Source organism: Vulpes lagopus, chromosome 7 (assembly GCF_018345385.1).
Source record: "Vulpes lagopus strain Blue_001 chromosome 7, ASM1834538v1, whole genome shotgun sequence".
Lineage (NCBI taxonomy): Eukaryota > Metazoa > Chordata > Mammalia > Carnivora > Canidae > Vulpes > Vulpes lagopus.
In genome coordinates, this window is record NC_054830.1 from 62,544,961 (window position 1) to 62,567,814 (window position 22,854).

General features: G+C 46.4%; 1 protein-coding gene across 1 annotated transcript in view; it reads right to left on the reverse strand.

The window, feature by feature from the left end:
* Window positions 1-1,242: 1,242 nt before the first annotated feature.
* The window catches only part of PAPPA (pappalysin 1), a 239,219-nt gene continuing 217,607 nt past the window's right edge, over window positions 1,243-22,854 (reverse strand). The window contains exons 21-22 of the mRNA XM_041763676.1: window positions 20,483-20,581; window positions 1,243-7,924 (exon numbers count right to left, since the gene is read on the reverse strand). Of these exons, the coding sequence (XP_041619610.1) occupies window positions 7,817-7,924; window positions 20,483-20,581 (207 nt within the window). The 3' untranslated portion in view covers window positions 1,243-7,816. The remainder of the gene's footprint in view (window positions 7,925-20,482; window positions 20,582-22,854) is intronic.

Below are 22,854 nucleotides of genomic sequence, written 5' to 3' on the forward strand. Positions count from 1 at the left end.
GATCCTGGAGACCCGGGATCGAGTCCCACGTCAGGCTCCCAGTGCATGGAGCCTGCTTCTCCCTCTGCCTATGTCTCTGCCTCTCTCTCTCTCTCTCTGTATGACTACATAAATAAATAATAAAAAATAAAAAAAAAAGATTTAAAAAAAAAAAAAAAAAAACCTGAAAGTCTCAACATGGCTCATGATAACGTCTCCATCCTCTTGTTGGTCCACCAGTACCCTCTCGGCTTCCTAAGTGCATTGGCCTTTTATTCAATTTCTCCTCGAAGGTGCCATGCTTTTTTCTTCCTTTGCTAGTCCCATTTGCTTAAACATACCACTTGCCTTAAACATACTAGGTTTCTAAACATACCACATACCTTTTCTCATTGCCAACTCCCTGCACTGCTTTCTGCCTCAAATCACAGTTCTTTACAGAGGTGAAGAAGGAAGCCTCCTCCTGAGTGGAAGGCAAGAGAGGCTATACTTTTGTCCTAGGTTCTTATTCATGGCCCTAAAGGTTAAGAACTGGATAGATTCACCAATGTCAACATAGCATGATACAATGTAGGCCCTATCCTTTTTTTAAAAAAAAAAAAAAAAAAAGATTTTTTATTTATTCATGATACACAGAGGAGAGAGAGGCAGAGACACAGGCTCCACGCAGGGCCTCCAGGACGACACCCCGGGCCGAAGGTGGCGCTAAACCATTGAGCCACCCGGGCTGCCCGCCCCCCCACCCAATCGGGAGTCATTTTCCCATTTGACAGATTAAGCAACTAAAGCCCAGTGAACTTTTTCCATTACTGTGTGTGTGTGTGTGTGTGAGAGAGAGAAAGAGAGAGTGTGTTAGAGGAGGAAGGGAGAAGACAATAGAATTAATATCTTCTTTCTACCAAGAGAAATCTCTGCCCCATGACTTTGTCTCTACAGAGAAAACGAAGGAATACAAATATATAATATATATATAATATATGAAGTCTTTTTTTCTCTTCTCTCTTTGGGAAATACTTGCCTCTTTTCATGAAACTATTATTTAAATCTTGTTTCAGTCTTCACAGTGAATTGAAAAGAACTAAGTAAACATCCTCTTTAATCATTATTTTTCTTTGGGAATAACTATTTATCTGGCATAATTTAGCAATGACTTTTATTCCATTCTTTGGTGGCTTCCCTCATGTCTCTCAGTGGATTCTGTTTGTAAAGAGACCAGAAATCCTACTATGGGTGGTTCTTAACGTGCCTACCTGTACCCTTTAATATAATTCACCTTTATGTCCCCAAAAATCCCCTTTTGTGCAGACTCAAAGTTGTTAAGTCCTAGCAAATACAGATTTTGACCTGTGCCATTGTGGTACTGCCAGGCAAGAGTTCAGTGTATGGTGCCAGCGACTTGACTCCGTGGCAATGTCTGTGCAAGTACTTGAATGCTTTGGTGAATCTTGGCTTTATTCTCTTAAAAAAACAAGTAGATATGAGAAAAATTCATCTATTATGAGTAGTTTTCCCCTGCTAATAATAGTCATAACAAGAATTAATATGTGATCTGTGTCTGCTGCAGTTCTAAAAACATTACATATTTATCCTATTTAATTCTATCAACAACATCATGAGGTGAGCCTTTTTATTATTTCCATTTTACAGATGGGAAAACTAAATCTTAAATAACTTTCCAAAGATCACATGGCTACTAAGTGGTGATACGATGAAAAATGAGATCCAGTAGGCAAATCAAATACAGCAAAATTTCAGCCTCAGCAGCAGGTTGATGAAGTGGATGACTAAGCATTCGATCATAAAGAAAAAAAAAAAGAATATGCTGGAAGTTTATTGTTGAAGATAGCATCCAAAAGGCTAGATATAGCTGACAGTTTCATGAAAACTGAGCCTTTTTTTAAAACAAACATGTAAGAATGGTTTTCAGTTTTTGCATGTGCAAAATAAAGGTATTTTTCAGGAATTATTTATGTAAAAGATTGGGTGTATGTTGAATTTGACCTCATGCTACCAATAATCTTCCCATCTGAGGCTCTGGGGATCTCGTCCGTATGAGCGTGCACATATGAGAGTCCTTTAGACTTCCACAACAGACAGAAACCACACTGCTACATATTGAAGCATACAAGCTATTATATATTTTCATAATATAGAATTTTAAGGTATAGTAATCAACAGTGGCAAAATATTTCTGTCTTTGACATCATTATTTTTCTTTTGTGAGATCCAACCTGTAATTGAGACCAGAGAAAACAGTATGGAAAAACAAATCCACGAGAACAGGATAAAAATATCACAAACAGCAAAATATGTCTGAGTATTTAAAACCGTATAGAAAAAATAAATTAGATGAACAATTGTGTAAATATAAATTAAAAAAGATGACATTCTTAATAAATAAAGTTTACTATTTACAATTTTATATATTGCTGAAAGACTTAACTTAGATCCATAAAAACACATAAACAGGAAAAAATAAAACCCAAAATAGGAGCAGCAAATTTATGCGCGTGAGGTACAGAAAAAGGATTGGAATTGTGTTTTGTTTTTGGTGTTTAGGGTTTTTTTTTTCTTTTTTTTTCTTTTTTTTCTTTTTTTTTTTTTTTTTTATAGTAGTAGGCCAGTAGAATTCTCATGAGAACAGATTTTAAGCACTTCAATGGAGAGTCATTATTTGGTAGTTCCAGAAGGTGCCAAACAGATTTCAACATCATCATAATTAGAAATACCCATAATAATTATAACAATAATAAAAAGGTATAATATGATACATAAATATGGAAGAGCAGTTTGTAATATGAATACATTTTCTCTAGACGAGATCACAGTTTTATTTTGTAAATATTACATTTAAGTATATATATACACACATATATGTACAACTATATATACATGTGCATATATATGTAAATTTATATTTATATATAATATCTTTATATAGATAGATATCTGCGGACAGGTTATTGATTATAGAGACCCAAGAAAGCAACGTAATAATTGTTCAAAATTCTCCTCACTGACTGCTGGTGTAGTAGTTTAAGAAGCCCCGAGTTGTTTGCACTCAGAATGCCGTATCTTCTTTAAATGGAACACTCGATGTGGAATTTTAAGTCTGAGAAGAAGAAGAAGGGATTTTAATGACTCCCTTCCTCTTGTGAGGTTGGAAATGGCCCATAAGTCTTGACTAGACCACGGTAAACTGACTTTTACACTGTAAGATGTAATTGGCTTTTAATCAAATTCTAGAACTGGTAAAGGTCAGAATGGGGGGGGGGTGGGATCCAATTTACCTATGAGTGAAATATCCCCAACTACAAGCCTCTCTCTTAAGGTGGACTATGAAATCTAGGAGCTCCAGCTTTATTCCTTGAAATATCAGATGAGCACTCCCTGTCTTTCTTAAGTGACCAATGGGCCTGTGCATTCTTGAAAAGTAACCCATGGACTTTGTGTGTCTCTCACAGATTGCCACAGCCCCTTTAAAACCTCAGGGCCTCACACCATCCCCTGCCATCCCACTGTGAGGTAGGTAAGTAATATTATCCCCATTTTGCAGCTGGAGGAACTGAGGCAAATGGAGAAGCTATTTGATGACTTGTTCAAGATCACTGAGCAAACCTGCAGCCCGGAGTTAAGAACTCCAGGTTCCTTCTCTAGAGACATAACTCCTCTCTTGGCTGTCAAAGAATTCTCTTAAAGATCAAACAATTGGTAGGAATTTGGCAAAACTTGAGTAAGTTCAAAGAATAGGCTTTTATTCATTTGCTCTTTAGTTTTTATGTTTGCTGTTTGCTTGGTTTATTTTTGTTTCGTTTCTCAAAAACCACGGAAGTTACCTGTCTGGTCATGTAGCAGCTTTTTAGGAAAGTGGACCGTGCAGTGTGATTCTAAGTGCAGTCTTTATAAAGCCCAGTGCTCTACTGGTAAATACAAACATTTTATAACGTGAAAAGCACAACACACTATGTCCCCTTAATATTAGGCAAAACCAATTTCAAGCCCTCCCCACTCCCTACTACCACTGATTGCCACCAAACATATAGACAAAATGCTCCCCCAACAACAACAACTACATATCCAAGGGGGAAGATGCCTTATTGCCTGGATCTACCACAATGTACAGAAAATAAGAGCATTATAAAATCCCGCTTTATGTCTCCTGCTAGGGAAATTTTTATGCTTGTGTCTACCTACGCAGCCTGCAGAATAAACAGTTCCCTTTAGGAAGCACAAAAATAGGGGGTTTTTAAATTCTTATTTTTAATCATGCATTTTTATTTCCTTTTCATATCTTTGTCTTCTATCAATCTCTATCTGTACAGCTTCGATACCATCAATTTCTTCTTTTCATTTTCCCACTTGAAGTAGTCCCGAAAAAAAAATAATAATAAAACACACAAAACACAAAAACCTCAAAACTGTTAACTTGAATTTATGGTTTCCTTTCTTCCTTTCCTCCTTCCTGTTTTTTTCTTTTTTCTTTTTTTTTTTTTTTCTTTTTAAAACACAGGTAAGACCTATAACAAATTGACAGTTACAACCAAGTTAAATTGAACCTGGAAGGGAGGTAGCTGAAATCTGTCTCAAAGAATTATTTTCAACAAATAGCATTTAAGCATGGGCCAAGGTGGGAAAAAGACCAAGAGAACTGTCTAGGCAGTAACTCAACATGCTGCAGCCAGGAGTAGCAGCCGATACCCTCCATCTTCAAAGCCCTACTATTTACGACCATAGATCGCTCCCTTTCTTACCATCCTAATTCAGCCACCAAAACAGACTTCCCAAGGACTGTCTTCCCTTAAGAGGTGGTTGGCACGGAATATGGGGGTAATATGAGTCCTCTGGGCATGCAGTTAGGGTTGTGGCTTGGAAAGGCTCCCCACAACAGGGTTTGGAGAACCGTCTTCCTCATCTTTTCTCTCTTGCTGCCAACAGGCTAATACTTCTTCAGATCCAGAACCCCCAAGTGTTTTAGGGCCCCCTGAGCTGCTGATCGATAGACAACAGTGCTTCAGATCTGCCTCCCTGTGAGTACTCCATTATCCTAAACAGGAGATCATCGAAGGGATAAGACAATGAGTCTATTCCCAGAAGGAAAATGAAGGCCGAGATCAGTGCATTGCATGAATAGAACGGAGTCTCTTTCACTAAGTTTTGAGAAGGGCCTTCCATGTGGGCATGAGGCTGGCCATCCGTCAAGTAGCCTGTCTTGCCTAACATCCTTGGCAAATAGGAATTTATGAGTAACAGGTTTGAATGACGGTAAGGAGGAGACTGGGTGGCTCCTTGCTTGACTCAATCTGTGAGTCTGAAGATGGAAGTCAGCCTCTAGGAAGCTTTGCTCAGCTGGAGAGTGTGGGCACAGACAGGGTGAGAGTGAAGGAAGAAAGAGGACGGGGGTCCTGAAAGGAAGCTGGAGAGGTTTTCCTGTGGTTCCTGCAACCCCACCATTAGTGATGGCGTCTTCGGGTCTCCAAGGCCTTTCACACTACTTGTAGGTGTGATAAAGCAACTGGGAGGCCCACTCAGTTACCTTTCTTAGTTCATATCTTGTCAGCTAACCACACGTTGATAACTCCACTAGGGCGAGCGAGGGGCTTTAACATCGGCCAGCATCCAAAGGTACTGGAAGGAGTACAAAATGGGATCTCTGCTTCCATGTTTATGATAATTTTGCTAAGGACTGGCCCTGGTAACTCTAGAAATTGCTCTGAATATACGTGAGATAGGAGTTTGTAAAAGAAGGAACTGTAAAGGATGTGAGCCTGTCCTTAACCGTGGTGGCAACCTCTCCAATCTGGAACCCAGTCTCAGGGTTTGGAACATGGTACGAGCCACACAAATCTAAGGACTGCATCCTAATTTATGGGCACCTGTGCCAAAAGCACCTTGGTATGTTGGCGTCTCAAGTGTTCTTGGTCGGCAGGTAATTGCAGTTGGGAGTAATACAGGAAGAAGCTTCCTGAAGTTATTTTTGATCCCCATAGGACCAAGGACAATGATTGAATAACAATGCCTACTTCGGGTGCAGGAATGAGGAGGGTCAGCACATATGCCTGGGGTTTCCCATTCCAATGCTAGATTTTGTTTTTGTTGGTTGTTTTCACTATATTTGAGATGACATGATTTACAGCAATCTTTATGCGATACCCTCCCATTGCCTCACTTTCTCAGTTCCAGGTCTTAGGAATTACGTCCAGCTTGACCATTCTCTCTACCTCATTCTGTATTAATTTCTTCTCATATTATTTCAAAAGCAGTGGACAAGTAACGGGTGGAAAACAGGCAAAGAGGACCCCAATGAGGTAGGGGCTTCCACGTGCATGGGACTACCTTCCTCTCAACTTTTGGAGGCTAAACATGGGAAAGAGGGAAGGGCTGACTAACTGCAGGTGGGGATGGGAGTCCTGGTAGCTGGAAGACTGTGGAAAACATGATGCCCATGTTGGGTGGTTGGGGACTGAGGCTGTGAACTCTTTGGCTTCCCTCTGATGGCCCTCGAGAACATAGTTTAGACGCATCAAACCCAAGATGATTCTCTGTTCTAGAATTACAGCTGCTCAGGGCAACAGCAAAGTCCTCAGCACCAAAACCTGATCTAGCCTGGAGGGCCAGGAAAGCTTGGATAAGGAAAATTAACTCAAGAGTCCCCACTATCCCAGCAGTCTCTGGATCGCCCCAACATCACAGACATTTAACACTGGTCCCCTTGATTCTAAAATCTAACACTGGCTCAGACATTCTGGACCCCCCATGAGGGTTTCAGCATCTCCAGTCCCTCTACTCCCTTCCAGGATGAGAAGCCCACCCGTGGGGGTTGTAACTTCTCACCATGTGGGCCAATGAGGATTTTTCTCTTACAGAAGACCTAAGACATGAGGAGCCATGGGAAAATGTGGGTCACTTTTAAGGCAGACTGTTTGGTTGTGTGGGGTTTTTCCTAACCTAGTCCTACTATCTTGGGGGTACTCAATGTATAGGATAGAGCAGCAGGAAAAGTAGCAGCGAATGTGGTCCCAAGGCAAGATTTGGGGAATGGGTGGGTTCTGGAGGGATAGTATGGCCTCAAGCAGGGGGCTGTTATAATACCTTGACACTGCAACCCTATGCCATTTCCAGCTTGGCCTCAAACCCTGGAGTTGGGGTAAGATCCCCCATGGCAACAGAAGAATTTGGGGGCTTTTCATACCTTGGATTCTTTACCTCGTCCTGGGTTCTACTTCCCTAGAAGGTAGGTGATCAGAGAACATTTCACTTCTAATCCCAAAGGGCTGCACAACTGGGCATGCCCTACATGTTCCAAGCCTTAGAGTGCAAGCTATCTTGACATCTCAACACTTGGTCTTGGCAGTTTCTGTGACTCTCTTTCTCCCAAGGACAGTACTGTCTAGGAGCTTGGGGAAGGAAAGACTGAGTGTGTTCCAGTCTCTCTCTGCTCAGTCTCCCAAACTGCCCTCGTGCAGATAGATGTTTGTTGGGGGTGCGTATGCATGCATGTGTACTAACCACATATGTGCACACTCCTAAATATAGAACATGTTTCTCGCTGTGGTTGTGTGACAATTGATGAGACTTTTAGGCTCTGGGACTGCACACTTATATGTGCAATCCATCTAAGACTTTGGGATGGGATTCCAATCCATCATCCAATATGGCGAAACTTGGTTCATGCGCCCCTACTATGAGTCCTTCCTGGGTGAAATTAAAGGCAGACCGGTTGGGTGCTAAGGATCCCTGGTGTGGGGAGGCCATTCCGTTGAGCAGCTGACTGTGAAATCAATACCAAAGGGATGCGGGTCCTGGCGCTGGGAATTCTTTGTCAACTCTTTGTCCTTCCTTAGCCATGGCTGTATCCCCGGAGGTCTTTCCGGCTGTGTTCTTGGGCCTGGGGGTCCCGACAAGCACAGTCACCTTGTAGGTCACAGGACATAGGGAAGGGGGTGACCTGTAGAGAGAAAGAGAGATGTGAGCCAGGTGGTTGGGTCTGATACAGTAATTTTCAGACAAGTAGTGCAGAGCAGAAGGGGAATGACGGGGTTGGGGGTGCGGAGGTGGTGTCAGGTAGCAGATTCAAGTTCAAGTCATAGCTCTGCTGCTTGCCAGCCCTGTCATAATTTTTACCAAAGTCATAACAATAGCAGCTTTCATTTTTGAGGGCATTTATGAAGGGTTAGGCAACGCTTTAAGATAGGTGCTAAAACCACCACCCTTTTACAGGCGGGGAAACAGGCTCTCTGAAAGGGGCAGCCATTTGCCCAAAGTAATGAGTGGCAGACGTGGTCATTAAGGTAGGACAAGCTATTTCTCTCTGAGCCTCAGGTTCCTGGATGTAGAACTGGCATCATCAGCCCCACCTCGCACTGGGAATTCTAAGGGCTGAATGAAATCATGGGTGAAAAACTGGAAGGTACTGTTCCAAAGCTGGTTGATAAGACTTGCACGACGGAATACCTCACTTACAGGGCTGCTGTGGTGGCCAAGTGAAATTAAGTATATGAAAGCGCCTTCTAAGAAAGACACATGCTAGGAATTTTGATTTGGGGAGGCAAGGATGAAAACAACTAGTGCATGTCTCAGCAAGCTCAGGCCGCTTTCCAGGGGGCCTGCGATCTCAGTGGGGGGGCATTTCACATAGAGATTTTGCATAAGTCTCGGTTGAAGGCTCTCAGAAAAGGTGAGAAGGGTACAACATGATCTGTTATCCACATATATTATGAAAGCTGGGGGAAAAAATGAAAAGAGATTAAACCTTTTTTTTTTTAAATGGGAGGAGCACCTGGGTGGCTCAATCCCACTCTTGATTTCCACTCAGATCATGGTCTTGGGATCGAGCCTCATGTAGGGCTCTGCCCTGAGCATGGAGTTTGAAATTCTCCCTCTCCTTCTGCCTGCCTGCCTCTCTCTCTCTCTCTCTAAGAAAAAAAAAAGGGAAAAGCCTGAGTTTTGGTTCCCAGTCCATTCCTTCACATGCTCTGTGACCTTGGGCTGGCTCTCCTTTCTAGAAACTGAGAGAAAGAGCGAATGTCTTCTCGATGCAGCAGATGATCTTTCCAAAGAGCACAGTGCAGTCCCTGCTTGAGCCCCAGCCTGGGCTAACGCAAGCGGATTTCAGATTTCACCTCATTGCATCATGATATTTGCATATAACTTTTCCCAGAGGGTCCCCCATCTGCGCAGATGGATTTAATGACCTCATTCGCCTCCTGCCTAGGCAGGGTCTCCAAGTGCTCACATGGTCTCAGAGAACATCTTTGTCCTCCTCCTAGCCTGTGGACTCATTCTCTGTATCTAACTCTTCTCGCTGCCTCTTGGCCTGCCTGCCTCCCCTCCCTCGCTCCCTCCCTCGCAACCTCTCTCCATCTTGCAATTTTGCAATGATTTGAAATGGAAGATTGAAGCCACTTATGTGATCTTGAGCGTGTGACAACTTCTCTGAGCCTCAGTTAATTCAGTCATTAAATGGGAATAACGAAAAGCCTACACCTCCTGAGGTGTGACGGAGGATAAGGGAACTGACGAAAAGCATGTAACACCCAGTTCTTGGCACGTGCTCAGCGCACAGACCGACCAATCACAGGATAGGTATCTCCTCATCTCTCTCCCTCAGTGAGGCAGGAACCATGGCAGTTTTGTTTTCTGAGCCTGAGGCACTGAATGAATGAATGTCTCTGTTCATTTCTCCATCTCTTCCTGACCCTTTCATTGTACTCATGACTAGCACATCTCTGTTTCTCTTTTCAACTCCTAGAGCATTCCCAAGAATATAAGCTTTCTCGCTGAGGCTCCTTCCACGCAGTGCCTGTCTTTCTGCATCCAGCAGCTGGCCGTGCCCTGTTCAGGACCTCTACCTCCTGGTCGTCATGCCTTTGCAGAGACTGTGCCTTCTAATCTAGAGAAGTCTTCCACAACCTCTTTATCTCTAAGAGAAGCAGAGAATGTTAGACTTGGAAGAGACATGGAGGACATCCTCCAGTCCAAGTGGGGACACTGATGGCAGAGCCAAGTCCAAGTCTAATAACTGAGGTCAAGTGGGGAGAGTACGATCACGGGGGCCAGGAGGCCTGGACTGACATCTTTGCTTGACTCCTAGTCACTGAGCAATTTCTGGAAAGTCCCTTCACTGTCCTGATGCTTAGTTTCTACATCTACAAAAGGCCGATTTTTGAAAACACTGTATTGCATGCGGGTGTGAAGATCAAATGAGAATAAGCATCCAGAAGCCCCAGCACATGGCCTGACACTCAGGAGATGCTTGATGCTGAATACATATGTGCCGAGTCATATTTCCCACCAGATCACATTTCGCCATCTGTGATACCTTTGCTGCCCACTGTCCCCCTCTCCACCTCCCTTCCCTTTATCTGTTCTCTTCTCCTGCCCTTGCCCATGTTCTAACATTAGAATGATCCAGTTACCTCTAATGTCCTGTGCACAAATTCTGCCTCTGACCCATGAGGGATAATTTCACTTCTGATTTAGCTCCCATGCTTCCTGCTGCACCTCACATGGACAAAACTGGAACAGGTCTCTTAGAACAAGACCCCAAGTCCTCAGCATGAGATCAAGGCCTTGCATGATTTGCTCACACACACTTCTCGGGCCTCTCCTGGTCCCCTTCACCTCCTCACTCTCGGTGGCTTATTTCCTTCTTGTTCTCTCAAATATCCCATGGGTTTTCTTACTTATTTTTCATCTATAATCAATATTTTATTGAAAAACTGACACGAAAATAGGAGATCACTGTTGTATAGCTTATAAAAGGAAACATAATTAGGTTATCTTGGTAGATCACCTGGAATTACTGAATGTTAAGGCTTTCTGTGATAGAACACACCTTCGGGAGGTTGTGTGGATCATTAATGTTGCTTTCTTGCACATGAACACCCCTCTGTGAGTCTGGCCTTTCCTCTGTTGCCTGGCACAACACTGTTGAACCGCCTATACAAAGAACCACCATCTGAGCAAATCTCTAGCCATTAACGTTCCTCTGCCCTCACTGCTGTGTCCTGACCAGCTTTCCTTCCGCTCTTGAGGTCCCATCTCAGGTGTCACCAGCTCCCTCATTGGTCTGAACAAAGATGGCATTATCACCTACGTTCCACATCACAGCATCCTACGTAAGCCCTCCGTGTACTGAAATGTTCTGTATGTCACCCCTCTCTGGGCAGGGAGCCTGTCTTTCGTGGACCGGAGTCTTTATATATCCCCTAACAGGCACTCAATGGGCCCATGAATGGAGGAACAAAGGAGTGCATGCATATATACCCAGAATCCAAGGCAGGGAGCCTCTGCCCTTGCACTCACTCACTGTGACAGGTACAGGTTGCCCGCCTTCTCTGGGCTTCCCTTGCCCTAACCTGTACACTAAGATTCAATGTTAATGGTCTCTACCTTCCCATCTGTCTGAAAACCTTCCTCAGCCTGAGAAGAGTAGAAGGCAAAAGTCCTGGTCAGAATATGGAAATTTAGACTTTCTCTCACAAACGCTGCCCTTTCTGCTATCCCCAGTTCCTTCAGCTTCTCCACAACCATCTGTTGCCAGGGCTCTGCCCCAGTTAGCTTCTCTGGCCGGCCTGGCCACCCTGGCTAAGTGGGCATGGTATGGCCGTTCTCGTTCCTCCCCAGGTCAACCCAGGCAGCTCTGACCTTTTCTCAAAGAAACATGTCTGAAAACCGAGAGAAGGAACCACAATCAGAACATAACAAAGTCTGGAAGGCTTGGTCTCAGGAGGCAGATCTGGAGCCTTCTTATCTTCCATGCATGCTGGTATTGAGCCCTTGCTAGGAGTCTAGGAGGTAGGCGAGCCTGGGTTCCGGGTGTGGGCTCTACATAGGCGCTGCTTGACTATCTGTAAGCCCTTGGCACCCTGGGGACTTTGTCTCCTCATCCGTAAAATCAGAGTCCTTGGAAAGACCTCACCGGATTCTGCTGAGGAATAGCGTAAAATAGCGTCTCCAAACCAGCTTACAGAGGTCCTAGTGCAGAGGGGACATTCTCCTCCACCTTCCTGCCTTTTGCAGCTCAGTGAACTGCCTGTTCAGAGCCTGCCCCCGGGTCTCCTCTTCTCACAAGCTTCCTCCCTGATCAAGGGCCTATGAGTGGGAACAGAAGGGTAGTGGCTGGCAGCTCCACCCCTTTCCCAGGTGGTTCCTGGGTCTGAACTGGGGCAGGTCCACAGCAGTGACCAACACTCAACGCCCACGCCAGCACTTCCAGAGGGCCTTCCGTGTGCCAGAGGACTCCCACCTGCTGGCTAGTCCAGTCTGCACAACGCCATGAGGCTAGCATGGTTAGCGACCCATCTTGTGGATGAGAAGACAGAGGTTTCAGAATGTTTAGAGCACACAAAACTTGCCCCGGACCTCACTACCCCTCAGTAATGAGATGACAGGATTCAAAAGTCCACTCCAAGAACTCTGAGAGCTTTTCAGCAAGTGAGAGTAAGAAGGCTCCTCCTCCACAGCCTGGACAGGATGTTGTTTTGTCTTTTTACAGCCAATAGCCCCTTTTATCCCTTTACCACGTGCCTGGCTGAGTGAACCCCATGCACATTATCTCACTCACTCTTCCCAGCACACCTAATAAGGTGGCTATTCTTACTAGCCCCATTTTACTTCTTAGAGGAAACTACAATGCCCAGAGGTGAGTCACTTGGCTGTCAGGTGGCCTGGGATCTGCAGCCCCGTGTGTAACCTTCTCCTCGACACCGACCCCCCAGGAGGCAGGTGCAGCAGGAGTCAGGGTCCCCTTTTGACAGAGGGAGAAAGTGAGGCACAGAAATAAGGACCACATCCTGGTAAAGTTAGCTCTGAGCCCGATTCCCAGATTCCCTGACTCCCCAAGCAGCGTTCCACCTTCTCCCCCCGATGGCCTCCCAAGGAAACCTACCACCCGCAGCACAAACGCTGTGGTGGCCAGTTTACATTTGGGATTCCCAGCACCGTGTGGTGAGGCTATCCCATAAATGGCTTGGCCACCCACTCTAGGATTCTGTGAACAAGCCCAGGTCAATGACTAAAGGCCAGGATTCTCTCCTTTTTTCCTCTGGGCTGGAGATGGTGCCCAGGCTCAGGGGCTTCTCCTCTGTGAGCTGCCCGGGAGAACAGCTCCATCCGTATGTGTGAGCGGCTCAGGAATGCAGCCCAGGCAAATGCACCGCAAGGCCCTGGCTGCGGGTCTCCCCTGATGCTGGGAGACAGGCAGGGCCAGGATTCTGACTCAGACTCAACAGGGAGGTCACAGCAGAGAGTGTGCAGTGTGGGGAGCAAGGGGAGGCCTACGCTGAACGGCAGAAAGCCTTGACTATCCCCCCACCCACTGCGGGAGCTTGGGCACAAGTCGCTTCACCACCTGAGTGCCAGGGACGTCATCGTGTTGATGGAAAGATTTAATGAGATCAAGTGGACCAAGGTGTGATGTCAAGTACAAGGACTCGCTGTAAGCTCCTCGGAGGTAGGGGAGACACACGCCTGGCACGGGGCATGGAGGAGTCCATGAATAGAGAGGCTTGTTTCAATGTGGATACAGTGGTCATGTGGGTAAGGGAGGGGACGGTGGAGAGAAAGGAATGAGATTTGGGTTGGATTCCTTGTGCTGTCAGGGGCTCCGTGTATGCTGTTAGGCAAGTTGCTTTCATTTTGGCGGCTTCAGTTTCTCTGTTTGTAAAATGAGGGTAATGACAGTCCTGCCCTCTGGAAGTATTGTACCTAAAGTATAGAATTCGAGGGAAGCCCTTAGCATCGTCTATGGCTTATACTATGTGCTCAGTGAGTGCTGCTGCTGCTGCCGATGGTGGTGGTGACAGTGATGCTGGTATTGATGGTGGTCATGGTGATGTTGACAGTGGTTATGAGGATGGTAATTTTGGGGGATAGGAGGGTCTGATCCCTTCGCAGGATCAAACGAAAATGAGTGTCTTATTCATCCACATGAAAAAGTCAACGCTACACCCTCAATAGGAAAAATCATAACATTCCAGAAGCCAGTGATTTTTGGGACAAGGAGGAATTAGTATAGTCTGTTTAGTCATCTTCCTGTTGTCTTTTACTAATCTTCCAAGGTAAACACGTCTAGCCCCTCTTCCAGGAAGCCTTCTAGGATCCTCTACACTAGTTCAGTGCTTAGAATCACTGAAATACTCCTACGCTCTGTGGATAAAGTTCAGGTTCTCTGGCTTGGTTTAAAAAGCCTGCTTAGGGTTCATTTTCTTACCTCTTACTACTTACATCCCCTCTCATCCTGTGCTCTAGCCACACTCAGGGAATTGGGGTTTCCTTAGCATGCCTCTTTATGTCTGGGCCTTTGCACAGACTGTGCCCTCTGCCAGAAACTCTCTTTTCTCTCGCATCCTAATCCCTGGTCCTCCCTCCCCCACGGACTCCTTGTACCTGGCTATGACCTACTATGCCTTTCATGTCTCACCTTTGGTGTTTCCTTCTCCAGGAAGCTTTGTTGACTCTCCTCACTTGCTCTATCTGTCTTAATATACTCTAAGCACATGGCCATTAGTCCACCAGACATGAACTCAGCATGGTCAGGACCAGGTCCATCGTGCTTGGGGCCTACAACAGTGTCCGTCACATAGCGGGTGCTCACCAGCAGGGTATAGTGCAACTAGGGATACCTCATTGAACAAACAGATGCACATCCTTGACCTCACAAAATTTTCATTTGATCAGCAAGAGGGGAGGGATAATGAGATGATAAATATATTTTCTAGGATGTGCCAAGGTGATAAGGGTTATAAAAGAAAGAAGAGTGGAGGCCAAAGCAAATGGGTGCGTGAGTGCCAGGGGTAACGTAAGGTGGGTGGTCAGGATGGGGCTCATTGAGAACTTGACACTTGGGCAAAGACTTGGAGGAGGTGACATAGTGAGTCATGTGGATTAATGGGGAAGAATGTTGTCAGCTAAAGGAGGAGCCAGAGACAAAGTCTGTCAAAGGTAGGAGGACACCCAGCTGGACAGTCCAGAGGGCTGGAGTCAAGTGAGGGAAGGTACTGATAATAGGGGTGAGGTCAGAGAAGTGCTGGGGGTAGGCAGACAACCAAGGGCCTGATAGGTCATTGGAAGGACTGGTTTTTACTCTGCATAAAATGAGACACTTGAAGGGCTTTGCAGAGGTGTGATACCCCAAGACTTATTTAGGAGGACCGCTCTGATTGCCGAATTGAGATTTTAAGAGCCACTGAGGCACATCACCAACTCTGCAGCCCAATACCCAACCTTTTAGCATGGACCACTCAGCTAAGTAGGCTGCTGTCCATCTACTGATTTTTATCTTCCTACATCTTATAGAATCACTAGACTCCTTAGACCAATGGGCTACGCTTGGGTACAACGTCCTTTCACAAGAAACCACGCTTTTACTTAGATTTAGCAAATAAACAGAACAACTCTATACTGAATGTCATCAGTTAGGCATGCCATCCTGTGCTGAGACATGTTTCTGGGATTAATTTCTTCTTAGCCGACTGGTCTCTGCTCCAAATAGCCTTCAGGTTCCTGCCAATGGCCAATTCCCTCAGGAAGCCATGTGGAGAATCTTTAGACATGAATATAATCCAAATGTCAAGAGATAAAACCCAAAGGTGAGCCTGGCCTGCCCAGGGTCACAGAACTAAGTCACAGAACTGGGACTACACCCCAACTTCCCAGACATCCTCCAGAACCAGTCTCTTAGCAGCTGTCTAAAACACGATCCTAACTAGTGTTCCAGGCCACCACGCCTCACGAAACCTCGCTACGCTGAATAAGTTAAGGCTGTTTCCCCGTCTTCCCTCAAACCTCCAACACATGGCTACTCAGAATGATTCCAATTATAAATGAATTTCTCTGTTGTTGTTATGAGGGTAGATTATTGAAGCGACCATTCTGGAAATCTGCTCTGTATTCGAGACTCCTCAAGGCTCCAACAGGAAAATAATAAACGGACATGCTGAGAGGCTGAGTCCTGCCCTTTCCTGTCTGCCCCGCACTACAGACAGGTGTCTGGATGGGAAACCGGTCACCCCGTCAGACGGAGTTTCCTGCACTGTCTTGCTCTTGTCTGCCAGCCGGGCCCGGGTCACCCCACAAGGCAGATGTGGGGAACAGCTGGTGTCTGGACAGACGAGCACGGGGAGGAAGGATGAAGGCAGCAGACAGACATCATCCTGGGCCAAATGACCAGGAGGCCCTAGGCCTTGGAGACTGGGAAGAGGTTAAGTTAGAGAGTTGGCTAGAAGGATGTCTGCGAGAAGAGGCCGTGCGCTCACGCCCGGGCCTCCTGTCCAGGAGCACCAGGAAGGAAGACGCCCACCCACCAGGCGAAGGGCGAGACGCAAGCCCGTTACTACGGGATGTCCGGGACGGGGCTCCGAAGCAGCGCCTCGCGGCCTAGACTCGCGGTGGAGGAGCCCGGCCCCTCCCAGCCTCAGCTGCGGGGTCCGGACGGTGCGGATAACAAGACAGCACCCGGGACGGGCGACCGTGTGACGAGAGGAGCAGACTCGTGCCCCGTGACCACCAGGCTGGGCCCGTCGGCAGCGCTCAAGCGATGGTGGAGCCACGAAATCCTAAGTCCTCCCCACAGCTCCGCCACCTTGTACGAGTGACTTCACCTCTCTGGGCCTCAGCTCAGTCGACCTCGCCGGGTTTTACCCGAGTCTCCAAGTGAGACGACACGCACAGAGACCCCACACCACGGCCAGGCTCACAGGATGGGCTCCACGGATGAAATCACTGTCACGTAGGAAGGCCATGACGCCGATCCGGCCTGTCAGTGACTTTCTGAGTGCCGGGCTGCGTGCTCGTGGGCAGGGACCTCCCACGATGGGTGCCCGGGGCCAACAGTTTAGGTGGGAACTACACGGGCCCAGTGGTAAGGGGCAGGGAGTAGAGGAAGGAAGCCAGCCTCTGGCCCCTCTCCTGCTACAAGAGGCTTCCTGCTGTGGAAGCTGGAGACAGAAACCAGGACTTTTTTCCACTCAGAGGAAACTGCTGTCTGGGACGTCAGGGATGGCTGGCAAGCCTGGGAGCCTCAACGACTCCCCACCCTGTCTTTGCTGCCGGGAAAAGCTGCTTTCACCTTTGCCAAGGGGAGGGGTCCGACGGCCAAGGTTCCCTGGCAGGCGGGGTTCACGGCGAATTGTCTCCAACCAGAACGGGGAGGGTCATGCCCACGCACCCTGAGGACTCAGCCCCACACAGAGGGAAGAGCTGGGCTCCTGAGTCAGGACTGGGTTCAAACTCGGGCCTCGGCACTTGTGGCCAAGTGAACTCAAGCAAGTCCTGCAAGTGCTCTGAGCCCAAACTGGCTCACCTGTGCAACTGGGATGACAGTGACCCGTAAGAGGGGACGTGGGGCTTAAAGAAAGAGACAGGGGACAAGCATCTGGCAGGATGTCTGACCGCTGTGGCGATTCCCTTAGGGGTGTCTCTATTTCTCTATCCTCTATTTCTCCACCTGCTGGCTCTATAAGGCCGTCTACTGCAGGCAGTACAGCCGGGTGTACACGGGGAGAGAGCGTTAAAGCATCCGAGAAGCTGGACTTTACTCAGAAGTTAAACTGGGGAATTGAAATGGTAGAAGTACAAGTTTAATTTGAGATGCCTTTCTCCTCCAGAAGTCAGACTCCCAGGAATCTCAAATCTGAAGGAGGCCCCAAATACTGTGGACCAGGAACAACCATAGCAAAGCCAAATGCACCAGAAGAGAGGCCGTCAGTCTGTCATCCACACACGTAGCACTCGCAGGCTCTCCGTCCTGACTTCAACCACCCCTCACCTTCCCCAGGAAAGCTACTCCTCCTGCAGGTCTCAATGTAACCATCTCTGACCTTCACACCGGTCTCCGTAAGATTTGCACCTTTGCTGTCCTGCCCTTCTACAGAGGTACCACCATGCACGGTCGTATACCTCCCTGCCCAAGCCTGGCTCCCCTAATAGGCCACGAGCCTTGCGAGGGCAGGTGCAGGTCTGTCTCGACTTGGCCCAGTGCTCACAGCTCGGTGCACTGCTGGGCCCACACAGGTGCTCAAGGAACAGGCGTCTCATTGAACGAAGGATGCTGGGCTAGCTGCATCCTGCAGCCCCGGCCGACAAGAAGGATCACCAATTTAATGTGGAAGAAGGGGGTCTTTTCACACAAAAAGCCTAAATTACATATATAATGTGGGTAGAAAAGGAAAGGGGGAAAAAAGACCAGGAAGCACATTCAGAACTAGCAAAGAACTGACTCTGGGTCCCTCACTAAAGAGGCAGCATTCACCTAAGGACCCTGACGTCTGAAATTATTGCAACTGAGCCCAGTATGAACATAGAGTCAAAATGGCCATTTGGTGTATATATATATGTAGTTTTTTCAAGTGACTGTAATGATTTGGAATCTGCACCTGAACCTCAATCTCATGACTTCATGTTCCCACCATGCACTCTGTAGAAACAGCAATCCATTTAGGGGAGTCTCCCAATAAAAAATAAATTAGGGTTTTTTTTTAATGTTTTCGTATATAAGTTATAGGTGGTAGGAAAATTCTTTTAATCGGAGCTGCTCTTGCTCCAACTGATGGTGTCACACGAGTACTGTGTCATAATTCTACAAAAACTTCTATTTGAAACACAAACTCCCTTGTGCATTCAACTTTTGAACACGGTGGACTCCCAACACGTGAAATCGACTCTCCTGTATGCTGTATTCGTTTGGCACCAGGGGTCAAGAGCCTTAAAAATGCTCACACCTTTCGTCCTAGTCATTTCCATTCTAAAAAGCCAACTGTCGAGGAACAGAGCTGGAGAAGTATCTACGTGCAAAGATACTCACGAGCATTGTTATTTATCTTTGCAAGAAACCAAAGTAACCCAAGAGTTAAAAATAACAGCCCGAGGTGAATGGTCACATAAATGATGATACATCAGGACCCTCTGATAAATAATAGTAGAGCAAAAACGACAGCTGGAAGGTTTATGATGATATCAGATCATTCTTAGGTATAAGATTTCCTATGCTAGGTCAAAACAGTATCCCAAACTGGAAATGCCGTGAGAGACCCCACAGGAACACATATCCACACACTTTAACACGCGGTACAATGTGGCACAAGGAACCAGTGGCTGTTTCTGGGCTGTCAGACAAGTAAGGATTCTGCTGTCGTTCTGCTTTCTGGATTTTCCAAAAAAAGTATTCTTTCATAATTGGGTGAAAACTAAAATCCATTAGTAGGAAATGAATTTTATTCTACTGTATTTGAGCAGAAAGTACAGATCTACACTAGGGATGATCAAAAAAAAAAAAAAAAAAAAAAAGGAGGCAGGCATGCTGAAATATTGCCCATCCGAGACTGGCTGATTCCAGAGAGCCCCTGCAGCTCAACCCAAAGATGCAGCTTGAGTGTGTTCCTTGGGTCTTGCCCTGTTCATACCCACATTCTAGGGTCAGAGCATCTTTCTTAAAGGAACTAATTCTTTTACGGATGGTGCGATACGGATAGCGACCCTGAAACCTTGCTCTGTTTCTGTCCCTCACTCTGCCACCAGGGACAAACCATTTCTCCTGTATGGGCCTCAGTTTACCCCCACTATGAAACAAGAACTGTGGGCCTAGATAATCACTGACAGCACTTCAGCCAGGATGGACTATGACTGGTCTCAGGAACACAGCTCCCCCTTCTTTAAAGAGAAAGAGATGATCTCAAATGATTTTTCAATGCAGATGGTAGATGAGTATAAAACCAGAGATCGTTCCTCATGAACTCGTTTGTCACCCAGAGCACTTCTCAACCTGGGTTGCCCAACTCTCAGCAGGAAGAAAGTGGGGGTGGCCACTCTTCCATGAGCAGTGGGTATGCATCATAGTCAAATATCCCAGGTTGACTCGAGACACTTGAATCACTCCTGTTATACCTTAATATGAAAAGGAAGAAAATCACAACCAAGACCACCACCCTCCCTAATTTTACAAGTGTGAAAAACCAAACAGGTTATAAAACAATTAAAGGCTATGATTTACCTTGTTAAGAATGTCCCATCTTCTCTCTGCCCCTAGATGTTACCCAGACCCCCTAAAAATGCAAGTTCTCTCTAAGATTTTACCCTTTCTGGCCCCAGAAACTCTTTTCCTGGCCACCTTCCTGTTCCTTTCTCCTTATCCCTCAAGTCTCAGTGTCGATGCTGACCCCTTGGTAGAGCCTTTCTCCAGCCTCTGGCCTGGGCCCTCTCAATGCTCTATCCTCCCCCTTATGAAAGTATTGATTACACTTGTACTTATCTGCTTCCATACCGGGCTCCAAGCCTTGAGGCTAAGGAACCACATCTGCAAAGATCATCCATGAATCTGCCCACCAGCTCAGGGCCCAGCACATGATATTAGCTCAACTACTGGCTCAAAGAACAAAAAATACAATACAGTACAGCACAGTGTGTGAGCAAGTGCTGACACAACCAGGACCATGGGTCGTCCCACATGTCAGTGATCCTGGCTAGGAACCAGGAGGGGCCTGCAGAGGGCAGCTGCCTAGGGGCCTACCTTCTTGGTCTTCACCGTAGAGGCACAGCAGTCCCCACCATCGTAGTTGCAGAAGGCTCGGTTGTTGATGGCATCACAGTAATTGTCTCCCATGAAGGGCTGCAAGGGGGAAGAAAGGCAGAAGGAAGCAGCCTGTTAGTAACCTGGAGTGGGTGGGGGACGGCCCTGCACCATGATAATTGTTCGGCTCTCTCATCCTTTTAAAAACCTCTGCAAGCAGCTTGCCTGGCTTCAAATGCCAACACCCCCTTGGACAAATTATTGCTTCTACCATTTGTAAAGACTTATCTAGCCAAGTTTTCCCCAACTCAACTGTGGTTATGCCGGTAGACACACCTGTAGGCTAGGGTATGCAAAGCCGCAGGACGGATCGCTCACATCTCCCTAAAGCTTCTTCATACTTGAAGAAATGATTAGAAAATTTGAGGACCCTTCTCCTACTTTTCCTAGTAGTAGGTAATATAAAAACACCATTTATAATACGATATAAGCTGAATGTAATCTGCGCGAGACCTGTAAGGATCAAACCTAAGAATTCATAGGAAGTTGGCGCAGTGGTCTGTGCATGATGGTGGGCTCCCTCCCCTCTAGCACTGGAGGACAGGTGTACTTGATGCCACATGCATTACGTGTTTGCTGTCTTCTTTGTGAGGTAAGCCCTGCCATTCCCACTTTTCAGACGAAGATTCTGAGGCTCAGAGGAAGCAAGGGGCTCAGCCGAGATCACCCTGGCAGGGGCAGAGCAGTGATACAAATCTACTCTGGCTTCTTATTATTTCATTGCCATTCGAGTCTGTATCAAGCACATATGGTTTGTTGCTTTTTTCCCCTGTGTCCCTCCAACTCTGTGGTACCCCAAAGATGAGGGAAAAGATGATGGGGTTAAGTCATCACTGATCTGAACTGAGAGTAATCTTATGGGAGAGTCAGGAGTATATGTAAACCTCCTAACACCTCTGTGTCCCCATCCAGGCACCAAGCATACTGTTTTCTAATGTCTGCTTAGGAACCTGCAGCTGGTGCAAGACTGTGAGGCCGTTGAACACATGCACGATAACCAGTTCATCTTGGTCTATCACCTAGTTTAATGCTGGGTACACCTTTGGCTCTTAGAGATGTTTTTAAAATTGAACACATCGTATTGGCATATGGAAAGGCCTTTGTCAGGGATCCAGAAAACCTGGGTTCCAGCCTAATACACCTCAGCCAACTGGAGGGGTTACTTGGGGATTTTGGTTAAGTGGCTTATCTTCTATGGGCCTCATGACTCTCAGCTGTGAAACAGAGAGGCAGGATTAGTCCACTAGTTTCTCAAAGCAATAAGCATACCCATCCCCACATCAAAAGCAATGCTGTGTGACCCTTTAACATAGAAGACAGTAAGACCTCCCTGATTAAAGTTCAAGTTGGGCTCTCTAATGCTCAAGTGACCCACTGATGGGAAAGATGTCATCAGTCAGCTAAGGCCACTGAATCTCAGCACAACCCCTGTGATCCAATGGTCTTTCCTTCCCACCCTGACTGTTATGGGGAAAACCAAGCTCACAAGGAGCCGCTCCCATGTGACATCCCTGAATTATGCATTTCAGCTCCAAATTCACTGAGCCTTTGTGCTCCCAATTCATGACGCCAATTCCACTTGATCACCATCCTTAGGGTCTAAAAAAATATCTTAGCAAGACAGACAGAACCAAGAACAGGCGAGAGCTGTGCTCAGGTGTATATGTGCAAATGTGCACGACTATGAACACAAGTGTGACTCTGCTGAGTACCTGACAAAATGAACACGTTATTACATTCATATTCGAACAGAAGGGCACAAACAACAAACAAAGGATAAGCCCTTGGGATAAGTCCTTGGTTTTTCTCTGTGCCTTAGGAGATCTGCCTGTGGGATCTGTTCTTTATGACCTTTCTTATATCATTTATAACAGAGTAAGGAAGGAAACCAAATGTTCCTTAGAATGAAAGGAACTGGCTCGGTAAAAGAGTAGCTGAGAAGAAGAGAAAAAAAAAAAAAGATAAATGAATTTTTTTTTTTTTTTTTGGCACCTGAAACAATCAATCTCCAGTCTCCTCCTTGGCTACCCTCCCCTACATGCCCTTTCCTGCAGCCACATCCGTGCGTCCCTCCACCCATCTTATACTTGACCATATTTACTGAATGCCTACTACATGTGCTAAAGAAAAAGATACAATAGTCAATATAGATCGAGCTCCTACTCCTCCAGACCTTACACTTCAGCAAGGAGGCAGACTTTAATCAAATAATCACACATCTAATTGGCCAATTTCAACTCTGATGAGCACGACAGAGGAAAGGAAACATGATGCTGTTAAAGAGTAAGAGGACTGGACCTAATCAGGGAGCT